The sequence below is a fragment of the Cygnus olor genome, chromosome 1 (assembly GCF_009769625.2).
Source record: "Cygnus olor isolate bCygOlo1 chromosome 1, bCygOlo1.pri.v2, whole genome shotgun sequence".
Lineage (NCBI taxonomy): Eukaryota > Metazoa > Chordata > Aves > Anseriformes > Anatidae > Cygnus > Cygnus olor.
The window spans coordinates 193,092,324-193,113,787 of NC_049169.1; the positions used below are offsets into that span (position 1 = coordinate 193,092,324).

The 21,464-nt window shown below is 40.8% G+C and overlaps 1 protein-coding gene across 7 annotated transcripts in view; it reads right to left on the minus strand.

Moving 5' to 3' along the window:
- Positions 1-3,797: 3,797 nt before the first annotated feature.
- The window catches only part of GRIA4 (glutamate ionotropic receptor AMPA type subunit 4), a 225,517-nt gene continuing 207,850 nt past the window's right edge, over positions 3,798-21,464 (minus strand). Inside the window, exons 14-17 of one of the 7 annotated variants that reach the window (XM_040544138.1) lie at positions 13,599-13,713; positions 11,282-11,416; positions 9,791-9,973; positions 4,834-4,936 (exon numbers count right to left, since the gene is read on the minus strand). In XM_040544138.1, the coding sequence (XP_040400072.1) occupies positions 9,839-9,973; positions 11,282-11,416; positions 13,599-13,713 (385 nt within the window). In that variant the 3' untranslated portion in view covers positions 4,834-4,936; positions 9,791-9,838. Of the gene's footprint in view, positions 4,937-9,790; positions 9,974-11,168; positions 11,417-11,650; positions 13,714-20,491; positions 20,607-21,464 lie in introns of those variants that run through there. The other 6 variants (XM_040544140.1, XM_040544136.1, XM_040544137.1 and 3 more) reach the window with 6 other exon arrangements.

Sequence of the window (21,464 nt, forward strand, 5' to 3'; positions counted from 1 at the left end):
CACATTGAGGTGGCAGAACACTGGAGCTCCTACACAAAATTAAAGAATATTTGCTCTTCATTCTGACAACATTCCAGGGCAGAAACCAAAACAGAACCCCTGAGGGACAGCAGGGGACATGTACCACACCTTCACCATACACAAGGATTACAGCTAGTAATATAAAGTTATACTCCTCTTCCCAGGCTCTGTTCTTAAGCACACTGAGGCAAATTCAACTCAGGGCATGTACATTCAGCTCCCAGGATACTCTCTTGGTGAAATTCAGCAATAAAATTGGTTGTGTAATACTAACTTTGCCTGTGAGGTCCTCAGACAACCCAGCAAGTCTGTACTGATTTTGAATTCAGTAGGTGTCTAATACAACACACTACCAGTGTGGGAGAGTTGAAGGTGTAGAATGAAAAACAACAAATATAATGACGAATGTCAAATCAGGCTTGTCCTACTGTGATTGACACCAGCTCAGAGGACACTTATTTTGAAGAAAAGTGTCATATTGTTGTAACTATTCACGTTATCACTTGCACTTTGTTACAGCAAGGCTGAAAATATTTTAGAGATAGATAAATGCGTATAGCATTCTGTTCAAGATTAAGATAGTTAATTGTAGCTGTCTTTAGGAAAACTATAGTCTTTTCACATTCTGTGGAGATCTAGTTAATGGAAGTGCGAAAATAACTCAGCTGAACAGACTATTGGGCACGACTCAGTTACTCTCCCACTGACATCTGCACAGGGCTCTTAGATCTGATGATCCAGGACCTACAGCAGACTCATACTTTTCTGGACTTCCAGTAGGAGGCCAGGTAGGATACTCAAAGGCATCTCAGCTGATCCTAAATGCCTAGGTTTATGTAGCAGAAATGCGGCTATTGTTGATAAGAATCACTATTTTGTTGAGACTTAATTAATTTGGCCACATATGGCTATCCTGCATTTTTTTTTCTGATTCTGTATAGTGATTGAGACACCTTTGGGACTGGCAGGTATGAATTGGGGTTGATGGGACACTTACTGGTCCTGTAGCTGGAGGCCTGGCAGCATGGCCTGGGGCACCCCAGGTGGCACTACAGGCCTATGCGAAGGAAAATGGGTCAAGTACTGTTGCCCATGTTCTTTCTGAGGACAAACCTTGGAAAAAAGTGTGAATGATATTTAAGTCAATGCCTCAATATTAATAGTCTCCTTTACTCAGTAGACTCCCTTATTTATTTTTCCCCCTTCAAGACAGTGATTGTCAGAAAGCTGCTTGATGGAGGTGGCTGAAGAAAAAGCAAGGCAGAAGGATGAAAAAGAGCTGAGACCATTGTGCCAGGAGAATAGGATGCAGCCCAGCAGCCACCAGGAGCTGCATTGCTACTTCTTGCACCTTGGAAAAGTCTTGATCTAATGAGCCTTAGACCCTCAGGCTTATTGGACTGGAGACCATAATATTCCTGAACCTGACCTGAGGGTGCTTCCTCCTCCATTGGGTCATATTTCCTGCCTCCAGAAGGTAGGAGGTTACCTTCTGGCACTGATCCTCAAAAGTCCTGTTGAGGAGAAACATAGAGGAGTGAACAATGTGTGTTTCAGGAGAATGACAAGAGAAAAAAGTCTGAGAGATACCTGAGATAGATATGTGAAGATGATTGTAGCAGTCAGGCAAAGGTTACCCATTTCAATAAGACAACAGAGTAAGCCACTGTGGCAGACTGATACTCGGGGATTGCTTTCTCAGCCCCCCAAATTCTAGTCAGTTCTCTCATGTTCCCACCTAGTATTTTTTTTTTTTTATTCATATCCATGGCCCGTTATTACACACATCACAGTCTCCTCTTCACCTCATCTAACCGAGCTTTCTCTGAACAAAGCATTCCCTGGCCAAGGACAAGACTTGGAAGTAGAGAGAGTATGCAGCGATTCTCCCCAGTGGCTGCTGGCCCTGCGCCCTTTGGTGGGTCACGGCACTCCACGGCCAAGCTGCTCGGTGGCCACATTGCTCATGCTGCTTGATTGTGAATCCTCTCTGTGGGGAACCTTGGTAGTTACTGACACCCCAAAGGACTGTGAGGTCTTGTTTCCAAGTGGAAACCCAACTTAGGCACTGAGAATGAACTCCATGGGGGACATTCCAAACTGTAGCGATGTGCTGTCTGCTGAAGTTGTAAATAGATGTAATACATCAGAGAGACAGGGCAGGATGTAAGAGGATTAACACTGGAAGACAGTAATGTATCCCTGGACAGCACTGGCATTGCTCACATCCTGAATGAGGAAAGGCTGAAGACAAACTCCTGGAAAAATAGACAGGCACAGCAGAACAGAATAGACAACATCCTTCATGTTCAGTCTCCCAGTCTGTCCATCCTCTAATATGTTACTTTAGGAAAAATCAAGACAAACCATTTTTTTTTAACAAAAACAAACAAACAAACAAACAAAAAACCCTGCAACTTTGTTTTCTTTTAATTCAAATGTAAAAAGAAGTCTGAGAGGGAGCTCACAGCTTTGCTCAAACAGGAAAATCAGAGAAATCACCATTCTGGCCACCAAAACACAAACGGTTCACAGTAACTCATGAATGAGCTAAACATGCTGGTAAAACATGGATATACAATAGGTTGAGTCACAGCAATTCATCATATACCGTGTTGTTTTCCTCTAAGACCCCTGCACACTCAGTAGTATTTATGCCTTAGGGGTAAGCATCACCTCATCTTCACCTTTGCCTGCACTACTGAGATCTGTGTAAGAACTGGTCACCCTCAGACTAGACTATAGTCAGCAGAAAGATATGTTTTTTACACTGTGATTCAGTTGTTTGATATTTTAATGTCTGCTTTAAGATGAGGTTATTCAGTCTCATTGATTATCTATCTCTAGTAACTATAAAGGGTATCTAGAGTATTTGAAGTAAAGAAATTAATACCTATATTGATACGTCAACTGAAGCTAACGCTTTGCTACCTCTTACTTGTCCATATTAGATAGGATGAATCTCATGTCCATAGAGCTTTTTTATTTGTTTATTCTGTGCTGTAGCTGTTGGGTGTTGGCCATCACTTGGCACCATTAGGCCCCACTCCTGAAGCCCTGGGACCTGAGAGAAGAACCAGCCACAGAGGATGGTGAAATGTAAGCCATCTGAACATGAAAATTTGTGGGCCTGAAAAAATCACAGCGGCATTAGAAGCTATGATTAATCCGAGTATGAATCTGATTTACAGTCTGGGCCTTGAAATGGAGCTGTTACGTTGATGGTAATGGCTTGGATTTGGAGACCACTCCGGTGTCTAGCATGGCCAAGGGGAATAGCGATCACGAGTAAAGAATTGTTGCAACTTTGCACCCACAGACATGCCTAATCCTGTAGACATTTGGATTTTATTCAAACGATGCCTGGTAGCATTTCCCTCACCTGTCACTGAAAGGCTGGATGATGAAAGCTGAGATCGCTGGGTACCATGAACACTGTATGTATCAAGTCATTTTGAAAAAACATCATCTTTACTTTCCTGCTCCCTAGTACCACATCCCTTGAAACCCCCAGAGGACAGACACTATTACTAAATGCTTCCCTAACCTATCAGAAAGAACTTTAATGACTAGTACCAAAACACCTACAGAATAATCATGATGGCACTTTGGCAGTTCAGAGTTCCGCCTCTCTAAGGACTTCAAAGCACTTCATGAATGCGCAGGCACCCAGACTGTATAAGATAAGGTCCTGCATCCTGGAGTAATCTTGTTCAGTTCTCCAGATGACATAACTAATGGTCCCTAATGATCAGAAAACAACTCAAGCTCTGTCGATATTATAAGAACGTTTGTTGTTTTATTCTTTTTGGTGGGTACAAAAACCACAGTTTCTTACACAGAACAAGATTATAAATAATATCTGTAACATGAGTGACCCGTAGTCTCTTTTGATTCTACACTGCAGACTGATGATGTACTCTAAACATTTTTTTCATTTCTTTCTTGTATTAGACAGATGCAAATCTGTGGAACACGGAATGATGGAACAGAATGAAGGTAACAGCAAACAAGAGGATGACCAACAACTTTTATAAAAAAAAAGTCTCTGAATTTTATTACAGTGATGGCATTTTATATCAATTATTGCAATGAATTGTTCCCTAAGATGGTTAGAAAAAAGAATTGTGTTGTCCTCTACCGAATTTACATCAGTTAAAAAGCAAGCATGTTTCAATATTCCTCCTTTTTTTTTTCAAAGAAAATGTAAATAATTTCTTTATTTTTTTCACAGGATTTACATATTTATTATTTTCTTATCACAGTTTAGTGATTCATTTCTACAGCTGAACAGCTGAATATTCTTCCATTGTATATATTGATGTTCTGGAGACACAGGTTAGCATGTTCATTGACTTCTATAGCTATTTTTCTCTCTTTGTCAAGACAAAGACCAAAATGTTGTCCTTTCTGAGCATGTTCTTCACAGTTTAATGCGCTAAGTTGGCAAGTCTTATTAGTTTTAAGTCCACTCAAGTGAAATTTGTTGCTGTTAATACACCCTTCCCAGCCCCCTCCCCCCAACAAAACTAAGTTATGAATTTTCCTGATATAAAATCTGAGTTTGGGTTTCCGAGCTGAGCTCATGCACACGTTGTTGCTGATGATGTCTGGCGCATTTGGACGTACTTCCCTTTCTCAGCCAAATTATTAGTTCATCAATGACACTCCCATGTCGTTACAGTCTGTGCTGTGTTCCCATCAGTCACCAACACAGTTTGATTAAGGCACTCAATTATTTTTTTGGTTTTTATGGTAGGTCCGATGCAATTACAGCCAATCCTGAACTTTGTCTAATTGCAGTTCCAGAATGCACGGCCTTCGGGCAGTCGGGAGTCAATACGCGGCCGTTTTCACCCACACTTCCCGTGATGGATAATCTGGCTTTGTTTCTTATGGCTTCAGAAAAGGTAAGCTGTCACCCCAAAAAAACCCAAAAAAACAAAAAAACAAAAAAAAGGAGAAAAGAAAAAAGTGTTAGAACATTTCTGCCCTTCAAGAAACCAGGACACAACAAACACCAAAATATTAAATTTTAGACATCTGCATTTTTTCATATTAACTTTAAAAATAATAATCATATATGTAAAATACATAGCATTTATGCATACTAGGGGAAAAAGGCTAGAAACTCTGAGGGTAAATTTTATTACAATAAGTTTATGATTATTAATAATTATCAATTTAAATATAAATTCCAGATTTGAACAAGAAATTAACAGAATAGGGAATACCTTCAACTAAACTACTTCAAACTACATTCAATAAGACCTTTCATGAACCTGAAAGCATTAGCACCTTTGAATAAAATCATGCACAGGCATTTGTAGTCTTAAACCTTCAACTAGGTATTTCAAGATAAAATAAAACTACTGAAAATTGCTTACAAATTGCTATAGCTGTCTTTGTGATAATTCCATGGACCAAATCTAAATAAATTATTACTTCTACTCATAATGCATCCATTCTCAAATATCTTTTCATATATATATTTTCCTATAATTAGGGAAGGTGGGAACTTTCAAAGGCAATGTAGTTTATAGAGAGAAAATACATTTTCTATAGTTCTTAACATTAGGTCTAAACTTTCCACATGATGGTTTAAAGAAATGCTACCTCAAAATCTTTACCTTCAGGTAAATCAAAACAAATTATCTTAGAGACTGATTGCCTCAAACAGAAGAAAAAAATATTTATAGTTATTTCATCTAACTTCAGCCATCCAAAAATCAGCAAACTAATCTAAAAGAGCTCTCCCATTAAAATAGAAATAGCTTAGACTGAATGATTTCTAGATGGTTGAAGTCAGGGGAGGTGTCTAGGGTCAACCAATGCAGAAAGGATACCTGGAATATCAGGCACCCAAACTACACTGTGTTGAAACAGATTTCAAAGATACTGTGATAAGATACTAATTAGTGGAGGAATTCTGATTTCTAGCCAGCTGAAGCTATAGTCTATTCAACTAATGCTTGTAACTGGTGTGCAGGGATGTAATCTGAAATAGTGATTGGAAAAGAGAGAGGCAGTAGGGTTCATTCACATAGGAGCAAAGGGATAAGAAACATTATGAAATCATTTTATTTGCCTTATTACTGATCTCTGCATTTAGGTCTTTGTCCCTCTGAGCCCGGTTTCTCCTTCCAAGGTATCAGTATGCCCTAAACTGGGATGAGGGAGATTCCTTAAAACTCCCAAATGTTTCCACAGTTTCTGGGTGCACTTCTATGAAATGCACCAGTCTAATATTGTATTGCTGTTATTGGCTCCTTCAAAAACAAACTCTCCAAAGTACAGCTGCCTTTATCGCACAGCAGGATATGGATATAAGAGCATCTTCCCCGATCAATTACTGTAAAAAATTCAGAATAAGACCCCAGCTTAAAGAGTGCATTATGGCATTCCCCTTCAGCTGGAAAAACCTTGTTAATCGTCAATTACAATGTCCATAGTAATCCTTTAAAAAGTCTCCCTGCTGCCAGAGTAATCTGTGGCAGGGACTGTTACCCAGCATATCTTGAACTAACTCAACAGCTAGATATCAAAAGGGAGAAATAGATAATGAGTGAGTGGGGACCTGGGCCCATACAGAGTTCTGCTGAATAACAAAAACTTCAACTACACCCAGCAGCAAATAAAAAACTGCATTTGCAAAGCACAGACACAATGCAATGTGGTGAAACTCCACATGGTGCATGTCCACAGTCCTACTGCAAATGTATGTCAAGGTTCTGCTGCCTGCAGAAATGCACAGAACATGGTTTGGTCAATGGCAAGAAAAGATCTTTAGCCATGAGTTTTGGGGAGGGATGAGAGACCAGATCAGATCACAATGCAGACTAGGCTGGAAATGGGACAGCTGATTTGGTTAAATTTCCCAGCAAGTCATCACTGTGTACCAGCATCTCTCCATCACTTTGATCAGCTATCTGTTTGCTAATGGGAAATCCGAGAAAGAACTTAAATTTACATGAGATGAGTGAGTTATGCAAAGCTTGATGGTTTTCTAGCTCAGTCTGTAAAGCTTTCTGGCCATTGACAACACACTTAGGACAGAAAGACAGTAAAAAGGGATCTACCAAAAAAAAAAAAAAAAGGAAAAAAAAGAGAATAATGAACAATTTCTCAGCAGCCTTCCATGGACTAACAGAAAAAGCTGCAATAAGGCAATTCCTCTCTTCTCACGGTACAGATTAACAACAGCTCAGCAACACACTGCAGGAAACAACCCAGACAGTCAACAAAGTCAGCAGGAGCAGGTCAAACTTGTACTCAGGAAGGTGCCATAAAGCAAAGTAACCAGATATGTCTCTGTGTTTTATTTTAAACTAAGCTACGGGTAATGAGCCAGGCTAATACTGTGTTTAATTGCTGTTACAATTTCAGATTTATGACCTGGCTATAGAAGTGGTTACAGGAGAGGCTGGGATGAGAGGGAAAAGTCTTGATATCTACTGTGAATATTACTAAAGTTGTGGAAGTCTCTATGCATTAAGTGTAAACAGTTAACTGTGTTAGTTTCCAAACTAAGCAATAGTGTTAGTTTTCAGATTAATATCATTAGTCTTGATTAAACTAGTTGTTGACTTAAACACTTGAAAACACTGACTGTCCTGTTCCTACTGGGAAATGGGAATTTAGGAAGCTGACCTCCTCAGTCTATACAGTACAAGTATCCCAGTTGTGTGGGTTCTTTGTTGTTCAGACTTAAGTACCTGGGTCACCTGGAGATGTCTTTGACACAGATATTGAAGATGAACTTTCATTTTTTTTCTATGTTGAATTGGAAGTATATAAGTCAAAATAAATAGATTACACGTTTAGTGAGCCATCCTCTAGAATTTGGCCTTGTTAGCAGTTCACTTTTTTTTTTTTTTTTTGTCTTTCTGGTAAATTTTGTAGTTAATTTGGTCAATTATGAACAGCACGGGTTGGGAGAGCAAGAGAAGGCAATGGAACTGGAAGCTGGCTGGTGCGCCTCACGGCCCAGGGAGAAGCCGTGTGGTGGTAGCTGGGAAGGCATCCCTGGGATAATCCCCTTCACACCCATGGGTCTGATGGGAGGAACTCAGCAGGACTTTTCTCTGGGACAGCTGCAGAGAGGGGAGCTGGGCTCCACACTGTTCCCAGGCTATCAGGCTGACTGGCATGCTAAGGGCTTAGTGCTGATACAGGAAAATGGAGAAGAGGAAGGGATCGCTCCCTCTTCACAACACATCTCCTACCCTGCCAAGGGCAGATTCAATAACCCTCCATCTGAACATCTTTATCACATGCATGCGTACTAGTCCTACTTTTCCATTTTTTGCTGCCTCACAGTGGGTTAATTTCCCTGAGGCAACTTACTTTCTACTGGACTAAATTAGAAGAAGAAAATATGTTAATGAATATTAATTTTCAAGTGGGTTATTTAAGCCTTTTTGTATCAGTTTAACACATAAACTGTTAAAACTTTTTGGTGTCAGCTTAAAAATCAGCGTGTTGGTTACTCATGCAGGTTAGGACTGCCAAGTGTCTTTCCGTATTAGCGAGTTTTAGTCCTAATATGATCCCTTTACTCCTTGGATAAATAAACATATCAGAGGTTTTGAAGTGCTAAATGCAGACATATTTCTGCAGAAGTATGTGTAAAGACTGCTGTGAACTCTGTCCTGCTGTTGGCTGGCAGAGGTTTATGACCCATGTGGGTATGAGCCCCACAGGTGGCCCTGCTCTGCCAATAATAATAAGCTCAATAATAAGCCAATAAGCTCTTCTATGTGAGGTTCAAAATTTTCTCAGGTAACTATTACAACAAACAAGATAAGGAAAATTAAGAATTTCTGAATTCTATAAATACCTGCTTAAAATTCCTAAGTATTTTTTTTTAAAAGTTTTTAAATGCCTGCACCCTGAAATGTTTTTAAAATGTTATCAGAAGTTACCACTGGCCCAAACATCAATTTTCAATTAAATAAAATGTTGGCTTTTAAAATATATTTTCTCCTGTAAGAATTCAACTTTCTGTTTTAAAAAATCACACAAAAACTCAAACTTTAGAGAAAGGTACTTAGGTTCTTTTCTTAGAAGACAAAACTGAATTAGCCCTTATTTTTAAGTGCAGAAGACAGTAAGGGTAAAATAAATTCCGCAAGTATAATAATAGCGTTTGTTGTACTGTAATCATAGCACTGGGTGGGAACTCAAGTCATGCCAGGGTTAGTTTGGAAAGCCAGTTTGGGCCAGGTCAGTATTTGAATGAAAGCTTTGTGTTTTTATTTTTTTTTCTTTAGGACTATATTTTGGATGCATTTTGCTTTGTAAACTTGACAAGAAATATGCTTTCTGGGACTTTTGCTGCTGAACAGTGCATTGCTCATGATAAGCGAGAACAGTAAAAAACTATACTTTACTATTGTCAATATACCTTGGGTTTGCTTATAAAAATGGATTGCTGTCATGTGTTATCACTGGAGCTCCTTGCTTTGATATGCATGCATTGTTTTTATACTAGGCTGGGGATGCTCTCAGTGGTGTTCACGTGCTGTGCTCTGGAGGTTTGGCCTTTTTCTTGCTTATTTCCATGCCTCACATTTTCACTAGTGAACTAAGTGCACAGCTGAGATATTTTTTATGCGGCGAAATCAGGCTCTATTACAATTGACGTATACCCAGGGTCATGACTTCTTGTACAACAGGGAACCAAAGAAAACCACACCGCGACAGCACGTCTGGGAAGCTCCCCAGTCAGCGCACGCCAAGCCCCCTCCCTCGCCCCCCGAGGACCCACCTATTCCTTGCAGCGCTCCAGCTACCATGCTCAAACACCATGCTCTGCTCACTCTGTGTCTGCTCTGTACTGTATGGTTCGGTATTGTACCGGCTGTGCCTTTAGCCTGTAAGCTCCTCGGGACAGGGACCTGTTATGTGTTTGGCACACTTCACCTATTGTACAGCGCCGTGTACTCCAGCGCTATATAAATAATAAATAGAAAATAGTAATTGCATCTCCAGTTGTTTCCTCTGAAAATTTTTCTAGGTGGCAACATAACATTTCTATTCATCTCCTTTCACTTAATTTTTGTTTCTTACTTCCACTATAGGGATGGTCCTGTGATTTTAGGAGAAGGTAGTTTTGTTAGAAGAGGAGAGGTGCGGCTTGCTGTTGGCAAGGGGAGGGAGCTTGAGGTAGCACTGAGAGGGCAGGGGACTGGCACACCTCTATTACAAAGCAGCCAGTTTAGCTTAGAACCTATGGAAAAATTATGTTTAGAAGCTCAGTGTGCTGCTACATACCATTTCCAAAGGTCAGGGAGTTGATTTGACTAATGATTAGTAAGCTGCTCACTGCATGGATGAGACCAAATGCATTGGTAAACCATCCCTACACACCTACTAAGGGGAACTACGCAGGATGCAGCTCAGCAATATCAGCATTTTGGTCTGAAATCACTGCGTGAATGTCTATGAGTCCTGAGCCAAGCAAGCACATTACTGAAAGCTGGGACAATAATCAAAGTCTGTTCACTAGTTAGTGACTTTTGGTTGTTATTATGGTGGACAAAGCTTGACCTGAAGCAGAATATTGTGTGTGGGGAAAAAAAAAAAAAGCCACACAATTAGCATAAAACATGTATCGAAGGGAGGGTGAGGAGCAGGGTGGGGAGGAGGAGGAGAAGGTAAAACAACATTTAGACTTCTTGTAACAGTGCCTTGTCTTCCATTAGGTTAACTATGGTTCAGTGATATTGCCTATCCTAAATCCTCAATGTACGGAAGTCCCAGTTAGGGCCAACAGAGAATAATAAAAGCTTACAGCAATTTGTCACCGGTAGAGTGCAAATGTTTAAGAGAACAGACTGGCCAATCAAGTAATTAAACACTGTCCCTCTGGATATTTCAAATACCAATTATTTCCCAACTGATTGAACAACATTTAGTTGTTATAAATGTATTTTTTATGTTAAAATTTTCTTGCAATGCAGATGTCTATTAGCAACATAGAATAGTATGCTGTACATCTGCAGCCAAAAAAACTGAACCACTTTGCACTGAAGTTTTCCAAAATATAAAGCTCTGTTTAGAAGCAAGCACCACTAGACAGACATGTCACAACACTGCGGTACAAGATGCATCACCCACTCACTGTAGTAGGCCCTAAGTCCTACCCCTAAATTTTAATACTTTCGGTTCCATATACGTTGTAACCTTCTCTATAAGTTGCTAAATTCTGGGTATTCTGCGTGGAAGTTGGGTTAAAAGTCTGTGCACTCTTTGCCACCTTCATTCGCTTCGCCTCTGCCCTGGACTTGTAACAGAACTCTATCAAAGCCACCAGCATTGCCAAGCCCAAGCCTCCAACCAGAATGTAGAAGACTCCAGCAACGTTGCTGAGACTCAAGGCACTCGTCTTGTCCTGGGGAAACAGAAGTGACACAGTTAACCCCGGCATCCAGACCCCTGCAGCACAAGCTACACATTAAAACATCAGAAATAGATATTAATAACAACATTTAGCTGAAATTAAATTACAGTCATTTACATGCCTCTCACAAAATTTGACCTATCTGGATCTATAAAATATATTTTAAGCACCTAGTTTTCCTGGTCAACATCAAAGTATTATAAGTATGTTGCGAGTATATTGAGATGTCATTGTTTACTTACTGCAAAGCATTACTTCCACTAGCTGGAGAATTGAACAATGACACGTCCAGTCCTCTTTAAGGGACATTTTAACACTGACATGAAACTGCATTTACACAAAGCTCTTTAAAAGCTTTGGAATCCAGAAATCCATTTACATCAGACAAGATTTTGCTTGATGTTCACAAAAAGACAAATTTCACTTGTAGTAGGCATTGATGTTAATTCAAAAGATCCAGACTGACTTTCTGCTACTTAAGTGACAGGTGAAAATAACATGTGAGGCTCAAGTTATTGGAACAAACACTTCTTTGAAAGTGCACACTGTACCATACACATCACCATATATTTGCCTCTTACCGATTATTGTAATTTTTTTTTTTTCTGTTTTATTATACAGTTCTGGAACATGCCCATGGACTAAGGCTCTGCAGTAGTACAATTTTAAACAGTAATTTATTAAATCTTATACATTATTTAAAATTTAGAAAACAACGATAACTTTCTTTAGCAAATTACTAAATATACATCTTATAAACGATCACCTTTTTGGACTTACTGTTGTAAATAATTATTCTACATTTCTCTATACTTCAAATGATTGTTCTACATTTCTCTATACTTCACTACTTAGTTATGAATCACGTATGTTAGGATTTTAAATCCATGTGCAATTTTAGCACAGTTCTCAAGGAACTCTCTCAGGATTGACTCCCATATACTGCATTGTGCCTTAAGATACTTATAAAGCTTTATTCTTAAGCAGACTATATAATCTTTACCTAAAGTAAGGAGAGTACTTAACTTCCAATTGTAATTGGTATGAAATGTTAACTTCTGCTCAATGTTAGGGTTTAATTTAAAGAGGCACTATTTATTGTGCAGTCAGTAGATCAGCACAGTAACAATTTCCATGGGTGTACAGGGGTGTCTGGGGCTTATAGACAGTCTTCTGCTTTGTCTGTCTCTTTTTAGCTGGCTAAAAGGACTGAATACCTTGAAGGTGACTCAGTTCCTCTGGTGGCAATTGCTAACATGGAGCTTGGGAACAAGGAGCAGGCAGGACTGGGAAGGACCTGATCTAATGGACACAGTGGGTTGAGGCTTTCTTAGCTGTGCTTTATGGGTGTTCTGCCATCCCCTTGACGATTGTCACTCCTTTCTCCAAACCGCTTGCAAGAAAAGCAAAATGTGTAGGGCAGGGAGAGCTAGCAGTCACTGCCCTCATGCTGTCCCCTCAGCTCTGGGCACCACAAGCTGGCACCAAGACAGGCACCATGGGGATGTTTCAGACTCCCAGAACACAGGGCTGGCACTAACTGTGGTGCACCAGAAAAATACCTCCTTCTGGGCTTGTCCTCATGAGCTCCCTGAAGCTCCGATGATTAGTTTGGGAATGGACTAGGGTAAATATGGGTAGCTGTAGAAAGCTATGAATTATTGAAACCTTTCACTCCAAAGCTTAAATTAGGGCTTCCTTGGCTGCTCGAGGAGCAAGAGACCTCACTAATGGGAGCAAGAAATGGAAATCCTTCCCCTTAGTGCTTCTCCCTGTCCAAAGACACCATAAGGCTAGCCAGCCCTGAAAGGAGAAGATATGAGTGGAGCCAAGCTCAAGTAGCAGACAGGGAAGGTACATCCCCCGTAGGCACGATGGAAACAACCAACCCAACCTGCTTCCCCCCAGACAAAAACTCTGCCTTGTAACTCTCCAACAGCTGCCTTCAACATGTAGGAGGACGTTGGCTGATTTATGGTGATTTATACCACTGAAGACTTCAGAAAGCAATAGTGCTTCTTTAAATTAAAGTGTGACCCCCATCAAGATGGGGCCAAGCCAATTTGCTCTGTGAGTGTCTACAGCTGCTTATTTCACTTCTAAGTCATTTTGGTCATTACTCCCTTTACTGCTTTGTGAACACGATAGTAGGTCCCGAACTGCAGCGACTGACCTTACTTCCAGAGTCCTTGGGTCCACATTCACCTTTATCGTACCACCATTTGTTTTTCAGCTTGTCTAAGACGCCTGCCTCACTGAGTTTCAAAACGGCAAGGTTTACAGGAGTTCTTCACGTGGAAAATAACATAAATAACATTATATATGTTATTTTATGTTATTCAAGTAAAACTACATAGAATCGCATTGCAAAGTGACAGAGCAGAGGCCACAGTGGGTGCTATGTCATGTACTGTTGGCCCAGGTTTAGAGACAGACATACGACCGGGACCTGCTCCATCGCTTTAGGTAACAGGCACATACTGCTGGGGGAGATTTGTAAATAAATGGTATGCAATTACTGTGAACCCAAAACTATTGGCTTAGACACATTAACAACATAGCTTTCAGAGATATATACAATACAACTGCATATATGACTTAATAAACATAGTTTTCCTTGTTTTCTATCCATTGTTGGTTTGTAAGCATACAAGCTAGAAACATGACTTGGCCATAGCTATTTCATTTACTGCCCTCAAAATGAAGCTGGCAAGAGAAGGAGCTGCTTCTGCAGGTTGTCACCGCAGCCTTTGGCACAGACCTGCTGTCACCCTGGGTGCCGACTGCCACTGCCCTGGACCTCGGCTGGGAACACCACAGCCAGTATTTCATATATATTCATATCCTGTTTCCACATTGTTTCCAAATTCAAAGCTTTTCTTTCCATCTCGCTTACTCAACTAGGCCTTTCAGGGTCCCAGGCTGGTGATTAATTACTACTCAGAGTATCTTCCTTGGGACGTTTGCCATGGGTGATGCAATGGAGTTAAACATTGAGATGAAACATATTCTAATGCCTCAAAGCATGAACCACTATGAGTTCACACTGAAGTTACTTAAACTCAGTGTATAATATAAAGTGTTATGATAATGCCCCACCTCATGCAGTTGCAGCAGTTTGTTTTCTAAAAGCCTATCAAATGATTAAGACTTATTTTCTATGCTTTCCACTTTGAACCATTGACTGTCCAATTCTTAACATGATAGGCATATATGTATCTATTTATGTTCAGGTGTGCATGAAAATACAATATATATCAGAGAAGGAGGCAGATAAACAGAAACAGCACATGATAGGTGGGCTGCTGGTGGCACTGGATGGCGTAGAGACTGATCTTGTGCACCAGTGGATTCCTGTGGTACCATTAATCTCTCATAATGCACCATAGTCCATGCCCTGCTAAAATGTCTATTCATGAATTCAAGGCTTAAAATAAAAATAAAGAATGCAGTGCAAATGGCAATTAGTACAGGGCAACTGAGCCAGCCAAAATGGATACTGTGAAAGAGAAAAGGAATTTGTAATTACACTCTGTAACTTATTTAACAGGAAATCCTCAAATGCTTATGTATAGACATATTTGTGTATATATTCGTATATATATATTTCATATTTAAAAAAGGATGAAGCACACTGCCAAAATTTGCTATTGAGGAAGCCTCAGTGTCACAGCAAAAAGATGATTTTTGACAGCTACAGCTGGGTGAGAGGATTCTCAGGTACTCCCAAGTGATCTCTTTAAATAAAGGAAATGCTTCATCCACTTTTCAAATCCCCCACACGTAATTCATATGGAATATGCTGCTGCTAGCATGAATTTCTCATTTTTTTTTCAGTATTCAAACTTGCATTTTGCCTTCAGGCTCTGTGGCAGCAGGTTGTGCAGGTTGAAAGTGGAATGCGAGAGTCCCACAGGTGAGAAAGGAGTGGGCAGCAGTTTGGGTTGCTGGCATGTTGCCTGTCAATATGATCCTCTGTTTGCTTCTAGTACACGTGTGAAATAGTTAATATTATTTGGATAGTCCTCATCTGCAGCATGCCATGCACTGGCACTAAGCCGAATTTCACTGTTCCCAAATCCCAGCAGTGTAACGGGGCTGATTATGGCAAGGACTGGGGATGTCCAGGTACAGTTCTCACATGGACAGTCAGAAGCCTATGGAGCTGTTGCAGATTAAACTGATTAAAATGGTGTGATAAGTAGGGCTCTGTATGAACTATTAAGACCAGCAGTAAGCTGGGACAAGTCAGAAAGCCTGCCTCCCAGTCTTTTGTCCTTTTGTTTTTTATTTTTTCTTCCCAGCACAAACAGTTCAGGTATACAAAGCTTGATACAGGCATGGATTTTTATTTCTTTGCAACTGTAGTCCTTTTAATACCATCATTTCTGCACTGTCTCAGCTTTCTTTTTTTTTTTTTTTTTTTTGGAGGGGTGGGAAAGCAATCAATTTCATACTTAAAATTGCCATATTATCTTTAATATATAACTGAATGCAATAGCAATGGCAAACATAGATGAGGCAATTCAATTCCTACTCTTCCCTGAAATATAGCCAGTCATGTACCAGAGGCCAGTTGCTTGTTCCTCCCCTCCACTATTTTTGCTGAAACTCTTCCTGAATCTCAGTTTAAATCAGCCAGGTGTGATGGGAAAAGTACACACTCAAAACAGTAAGAGAAGCCCAGCTGGAGGGCTGCAAATTTGAAAAGGAACATTTTAGCTCACACTTTTAAGAACACTGGCATATATGCCTGCTTGCAGTCACAGGAAGTGATTGCAGGTATGGTGACTTTTAATTTATTTTAGGCTGTTTTGTTTGTTTTTATATTTTAGTAGGAGATTTTCAGCAGCTTTTAAGGGAAATGAATGCCCACATCACCTTGGCTTTCAGGGCAAGTTGCCTTTCTAGGCATCTTTCCTTTCTTTAAAAATCTCCTCTCCAAATAAAAATCATTTTGACCATGCCAGTCACACATTCAGAGACTACAATGTGTTACTACAGTGCTTGCCCACTGGTTGCTGAATAGTCCCAGTGACATTAAAGGGGGCAGGAACTAAGAATCAATATGGTCTACTGTACATGAGCAAGAATAATGTACTTAAATCATATACAGAGGATAGATCCAGCATTTAAAATTAAATTTCCCATCTAGTGCAGTCTTGTATATTACAATAGAAAATGACAATATAGATTTTTTTTAAAGTCGTTTGGCGATTCTTGAATTAGTAATTACTAATAACGAGAGCAAGCTGGCAGAGCTGCTGAGAATCACCCTTATTATATACATACAGGATCCAAATTCATGTAAGGGTAATGTATGAAAAATGTTAACTACAATTACCCTTTATAAATGGAGAAGGATTTGTCCCATGTAGCCACATTGCAAAAATTCCACGTGGCAGAGCAGAGGAGACCCTGTTCTTCTATGTGCTGAAATCAGCAGAGGCACAGCCTGACTGGGTGCAGGGACAGTGGTTTTCCACCTTCTCACCATGTCCTTAGCCCTTCTGCCACTCGGCTCCTTACTTGTTTCCTCCCATCCTATCCTCTACCACTTTCTGTTGGAAGGACTGTTTTTCAAGAGCCCAAGGCTGGATTTGGTGCCAGCAACTTCAGCAAAATCGCAGTGCCTTAAAACGGCATTAATGAAGTTCTGAGCTCCTTGTGTACAGGACGATGAATGGGCAGTTACAGCATTTAAATTACAACGTTGAGCAATTCTGAAACCAATGCGGAATTTTAAGAGACAGGGATTTAAAAAAAGCAATCACAAGTATGCTCTAGGAGCACTTTCATTACCCAGTCAGGGCTGAGCCATTAATTAAGTGTAAGGTCAGCCTCACCCGCTGAATGAAAAACAAGGGATGCTGTCCTCTCCTGGGGGCTGCTGGCAGAGACGGAGCAGAGCTTCGCCAGCACAGCTTCCTTCAGCCCACAAGTTTATCACAACTGTGGAATATAATGGCAGAAATTGGGTTTAAATACCTCTCTGTGCATCACAAGAATCATCTCATGAGCTGTACTGTGGCATACAGCTGAGATCTGAGGCACTGTTTTCAGAAGCACTTAAATGACTGAGGGACCTTGGCCTTCTCTCCAAACATCACTTAATTGCTGAGGTCACTAGGCTGCAGGGGAAGGCAGCGTCAGCTACCCAGGGCTGACAACACAGTCTTATGGGGGAAACTGGAAACTGGATCACAATCTGATCTGTCTTTCCAAATTTTGGAAGCTCATTCCTTAAAGGGAACAATAACTGGGGAGGCTACAGATGAGCTTTTCAGAACACAGAGTGGGGGTAGGAGAAATCTTAGTTTATAGAGTAACACAAACCTTGGAGAACTGCTGAGCTCTCGTGAAACTCCCTGATTTCTATAGTCCTCTTTAATACCATGAAGAAGTTTATTCTGGGTCTAGACTCTCATTCGCTGATGGGTGAATTTCAAATTGTAATAGCACATTTGACCAGTTAAGGCTTAGGTGCTGCATTGCTTTCAGTACAAGACAGATGTTCTTATTTTTGCTCATGACAATAGGAAGCCCCATAATTTGGACCAGAGCTGCTAACAGAGCTCGGGTTTTGTTCTTTTTAAATTTACACAGTGAAAAGGAGCATTGGTTAGACATGCTTAAGACCTTAGTTCAGGACCTGCTGGTTGTAGTCAGGTTTGCAACAACAGTGCACTGTGTCCTGTTTATTCCACTGATGATTAAATGATAACATATAAAATTAAAATATTTAGAGCTCCCTTAATTCAGTAAAAATAGTCTTACTGACTTTAATTTACAGATACTACTAGTCTGTTTCTGAACAAGGGAATGGATTTTGGAGATGACAAAGGGCTAACTAACACCTTTAGGAGTCAGAGTAGCTCTAGTTTAAAAAAAACAAACAACAAGACCAGATGCTGCTACAGTGCAGAATTTGAGCAGTACATAATGCATACTCATATCCATGATGTGCCTGGTCCTCCTCAGCATGGGCACTGCAGGCACATGATGGACCTGGGGCCTTCTAGGAGCACCAGGCTTCCTCTCCTCTCTCTGTGCAGTCCTTATGCATAGGTATGACTACTCACTTGCCTGTGCCTATGAAAAACTGTGGCAAGAAACAGGCCTGAGGTCAGGTAAATGCTGCTAGCAAGCTGTATGTAGTCCTAGGACCACAGGTTGAGCTACATCATGTTCCTCATCCTTTGCTAGCAATGCCTTACTCACTGTATTTTCTACTTCACCATGAACTCCTGCCTGACACCTGTGCTTCAATGATGTTCCTCCTCTTCAAATATGTTCCTGCCTCCCTCCTGCATTCACAGATCCCCCCTGTTTCTCCATGGACTGCACTTCTGTGTATTTTTTTCCCCCTACCCTTTCTTCTGTCACTTGCCATCACACCAAACTTGCTCCTTCAGCACCTTCCAGACATATTCCCTGGTGCAGCCCTGCCCTTCCCTCTACCATGAGCTGCTCTCCTTGTCTTGCTTTGTGACTCAGACCACCAGTGGCTGGTAATTGAGGATGGCGAGTTAAAAGGACCCTTGGTTTGCTACATAACTTTTCTCTCATATTTCAGCAACAGTAGGCTTGTGAGGAATGTATTTTAAGAAAATGGAGGCATTTTAATTATGTGACTCCCTGCCTGTGACTTTTTAAAACTTAAATGCCTTCTCCATCCACAGTAATGGAAAAGTTCAGACTTGGGTACTACTTTAATAGTATCAACATGGGATATTTATGGTTCACACATCAACCTTCTTAACAGAAGTTGGTGTCCGCTCCACTTGCACATATGTGCTATCAGGTCTAATATGCCTATGCACTTTGCAACAGAAAATATAGACCATTTTTTGAAACTGTGACTGCTGGCGAGTGGGGAAAAATAGGTAGAGCAGCAGGATCAAAGACAAAGTGAAGAGGAGTAGGACAGCAGTTCTGGGTGAGTGCAGAATAGCCCAAGGGATGGTCCCTGAGGCCAGGACACAGCATGAAAGAGCAGAATGACTAAAGGAGGAAAGAAAATAGTAAGAAAAATATATGTAGGCAATTGTAAAGAAAGCTACATAAACTGTGTATGACAAATCCATTAAATGTAATCATCTGTATCTGACTAGCTCTGTGCCTGCACAGTTACCTATGCAGCATTCTCTTATATATTGTTCACACACAAGCACATAAATAAATATTAATACACTCTGCCTAGCACTGAAGGGGCATTTTTAATATCTTTATCCTTCCCCACTTTCATATCTTTCACTTTGACATCTTTGCCTCCTTTCAGCACAAGCCAGTTTCCCAAAAGGAAGCTGTGATGAAGCCAGGAAGCAGTGGCTCTCGCCAGGTAGAGGATCTGGAAATGCAGAAATAATAAGAAACTGTTACCACCTCAGCCTAAAATTCAGAGGTGGTGAAAGGCTGCAAATGCCACAGCTGAGAAGGATGTAAGTTCTGGGACTTTTCTGCATGATACATTCTGAGCAATTCTGCCTAGGAAACCACCATGGATTTGAGTTTGCAGGTAAGATATTATAGTCCATGCAAAGGTATTTCAGCTGAAATTTGCCCTCCTGTTCTGGATACCCCTGCAAAAATTATGATTTGTACCAGTACTGTTTGTGTCAATAGTGGATCTCTGAGCCTGGACCCTGCACTAGATTTCTGCTTGGAGACAGTTGCACTGATTTTCTTTACTGTCACTGAGAAATTATTCTGGGTCATACAATATTGTAGAAAATAAATCTGAGTTGATATTTGCTCCTGAAGGTTTCAAACTGCTTGTTCACAAGAGCAAGCTCTGAAAAAGGCTCATCACAATTTTAGAAGGTGCAGGTTTCTGAAAACTGGTGATAGATTTCATAGCAGGGAGCGTTTACGAGTTCCCTTTGGGATGCTTAAACAAATGCAAATATTTTTGCTTTGACAGTAATTGCATACACCTAGATTTTGACTGCAGGTACTGGCAATGCCGTGATCCTGGAGAAGCTGTTTCGTTGCAGGTAAAACCCCAGCAGATGCACCAATTACTTTACATACTGTTTACCCGCTTTTGGTGACATTGAGGCTAACCTTGGAGTCACCTCCCCCGCTGCCACATTCTCCTTTGTCGTACCACCATTTGTTTTTCAATTTGTCCAAGAGGCCTTGTTCATTCAGTTTTAAAACTGCGAGGTTAACAGCATTTCTTGAAACGATAAAACATATTTTGTAAGAAACTGCACAGCTGTTAAGATGTTAGAAGGAATGAGGACTTAAGCTGTTTATAAGCTTGATCCACACACTAAATAAACCTCTCATTTCCATATTTCAAAGCCCTTGGCAGCACACATAATTGCAGTTACCTTCAAATGTGAAAAATGTGTTTCCCGTATAGGAATGATTTTCAGACTGGCTTGGATTTTAACAAGAAAATTCCATCAACCAACCAAAACAATTTTTGCAAAAACGATGATAAAACTCTGTCTGGAATTACGAATGATTTCCACAGATTTATTTGAATCTATATTTAGAAAATCTACTTAGCGTGGGCCTAGGCTGATTTCTCAATTAAATGGGAAGATGCATTCCCATGTCCTACAGAGGAGAGAGGCAGCCAGCTTAGGCTTGGCCCTGCCCATCTCTGTGCCAGGTACAGCTCTGAGGCGTAGCAGCATAATACTGCACAGCCTCGGGGACCTCTGGGATGGGGCTCCAGGGGCAGGTCGTGGGGGGCAAGGCACAGCTGAAGAGCAGTGCTAATAGCGTGATGCAGCCTCCAGCCAGTTGACTGAAAATGCTGCACGAAAAGGTGCCTGGAGTCTTGCCCGCCTGAAGCTTCACTGCCTGCTTTAGTCACATCCATGCATTTGGGATGCAGGCTCAAGAGGAGTCCCACTGCCTTCGCACAGAAGAAGCTTGGAGGAAATGCAGGACCTGGGGTCTAGCTTAGTCCTGCAACTCTAGGGACTCCCCTGCTGTCCTGGGAGAGCAGCTGGTGTCCCTCACCACCCTTGGTGGGCAGGAAGGTGAAGATGGAGGACATCCTCTCCAGGGATGGTGAAGC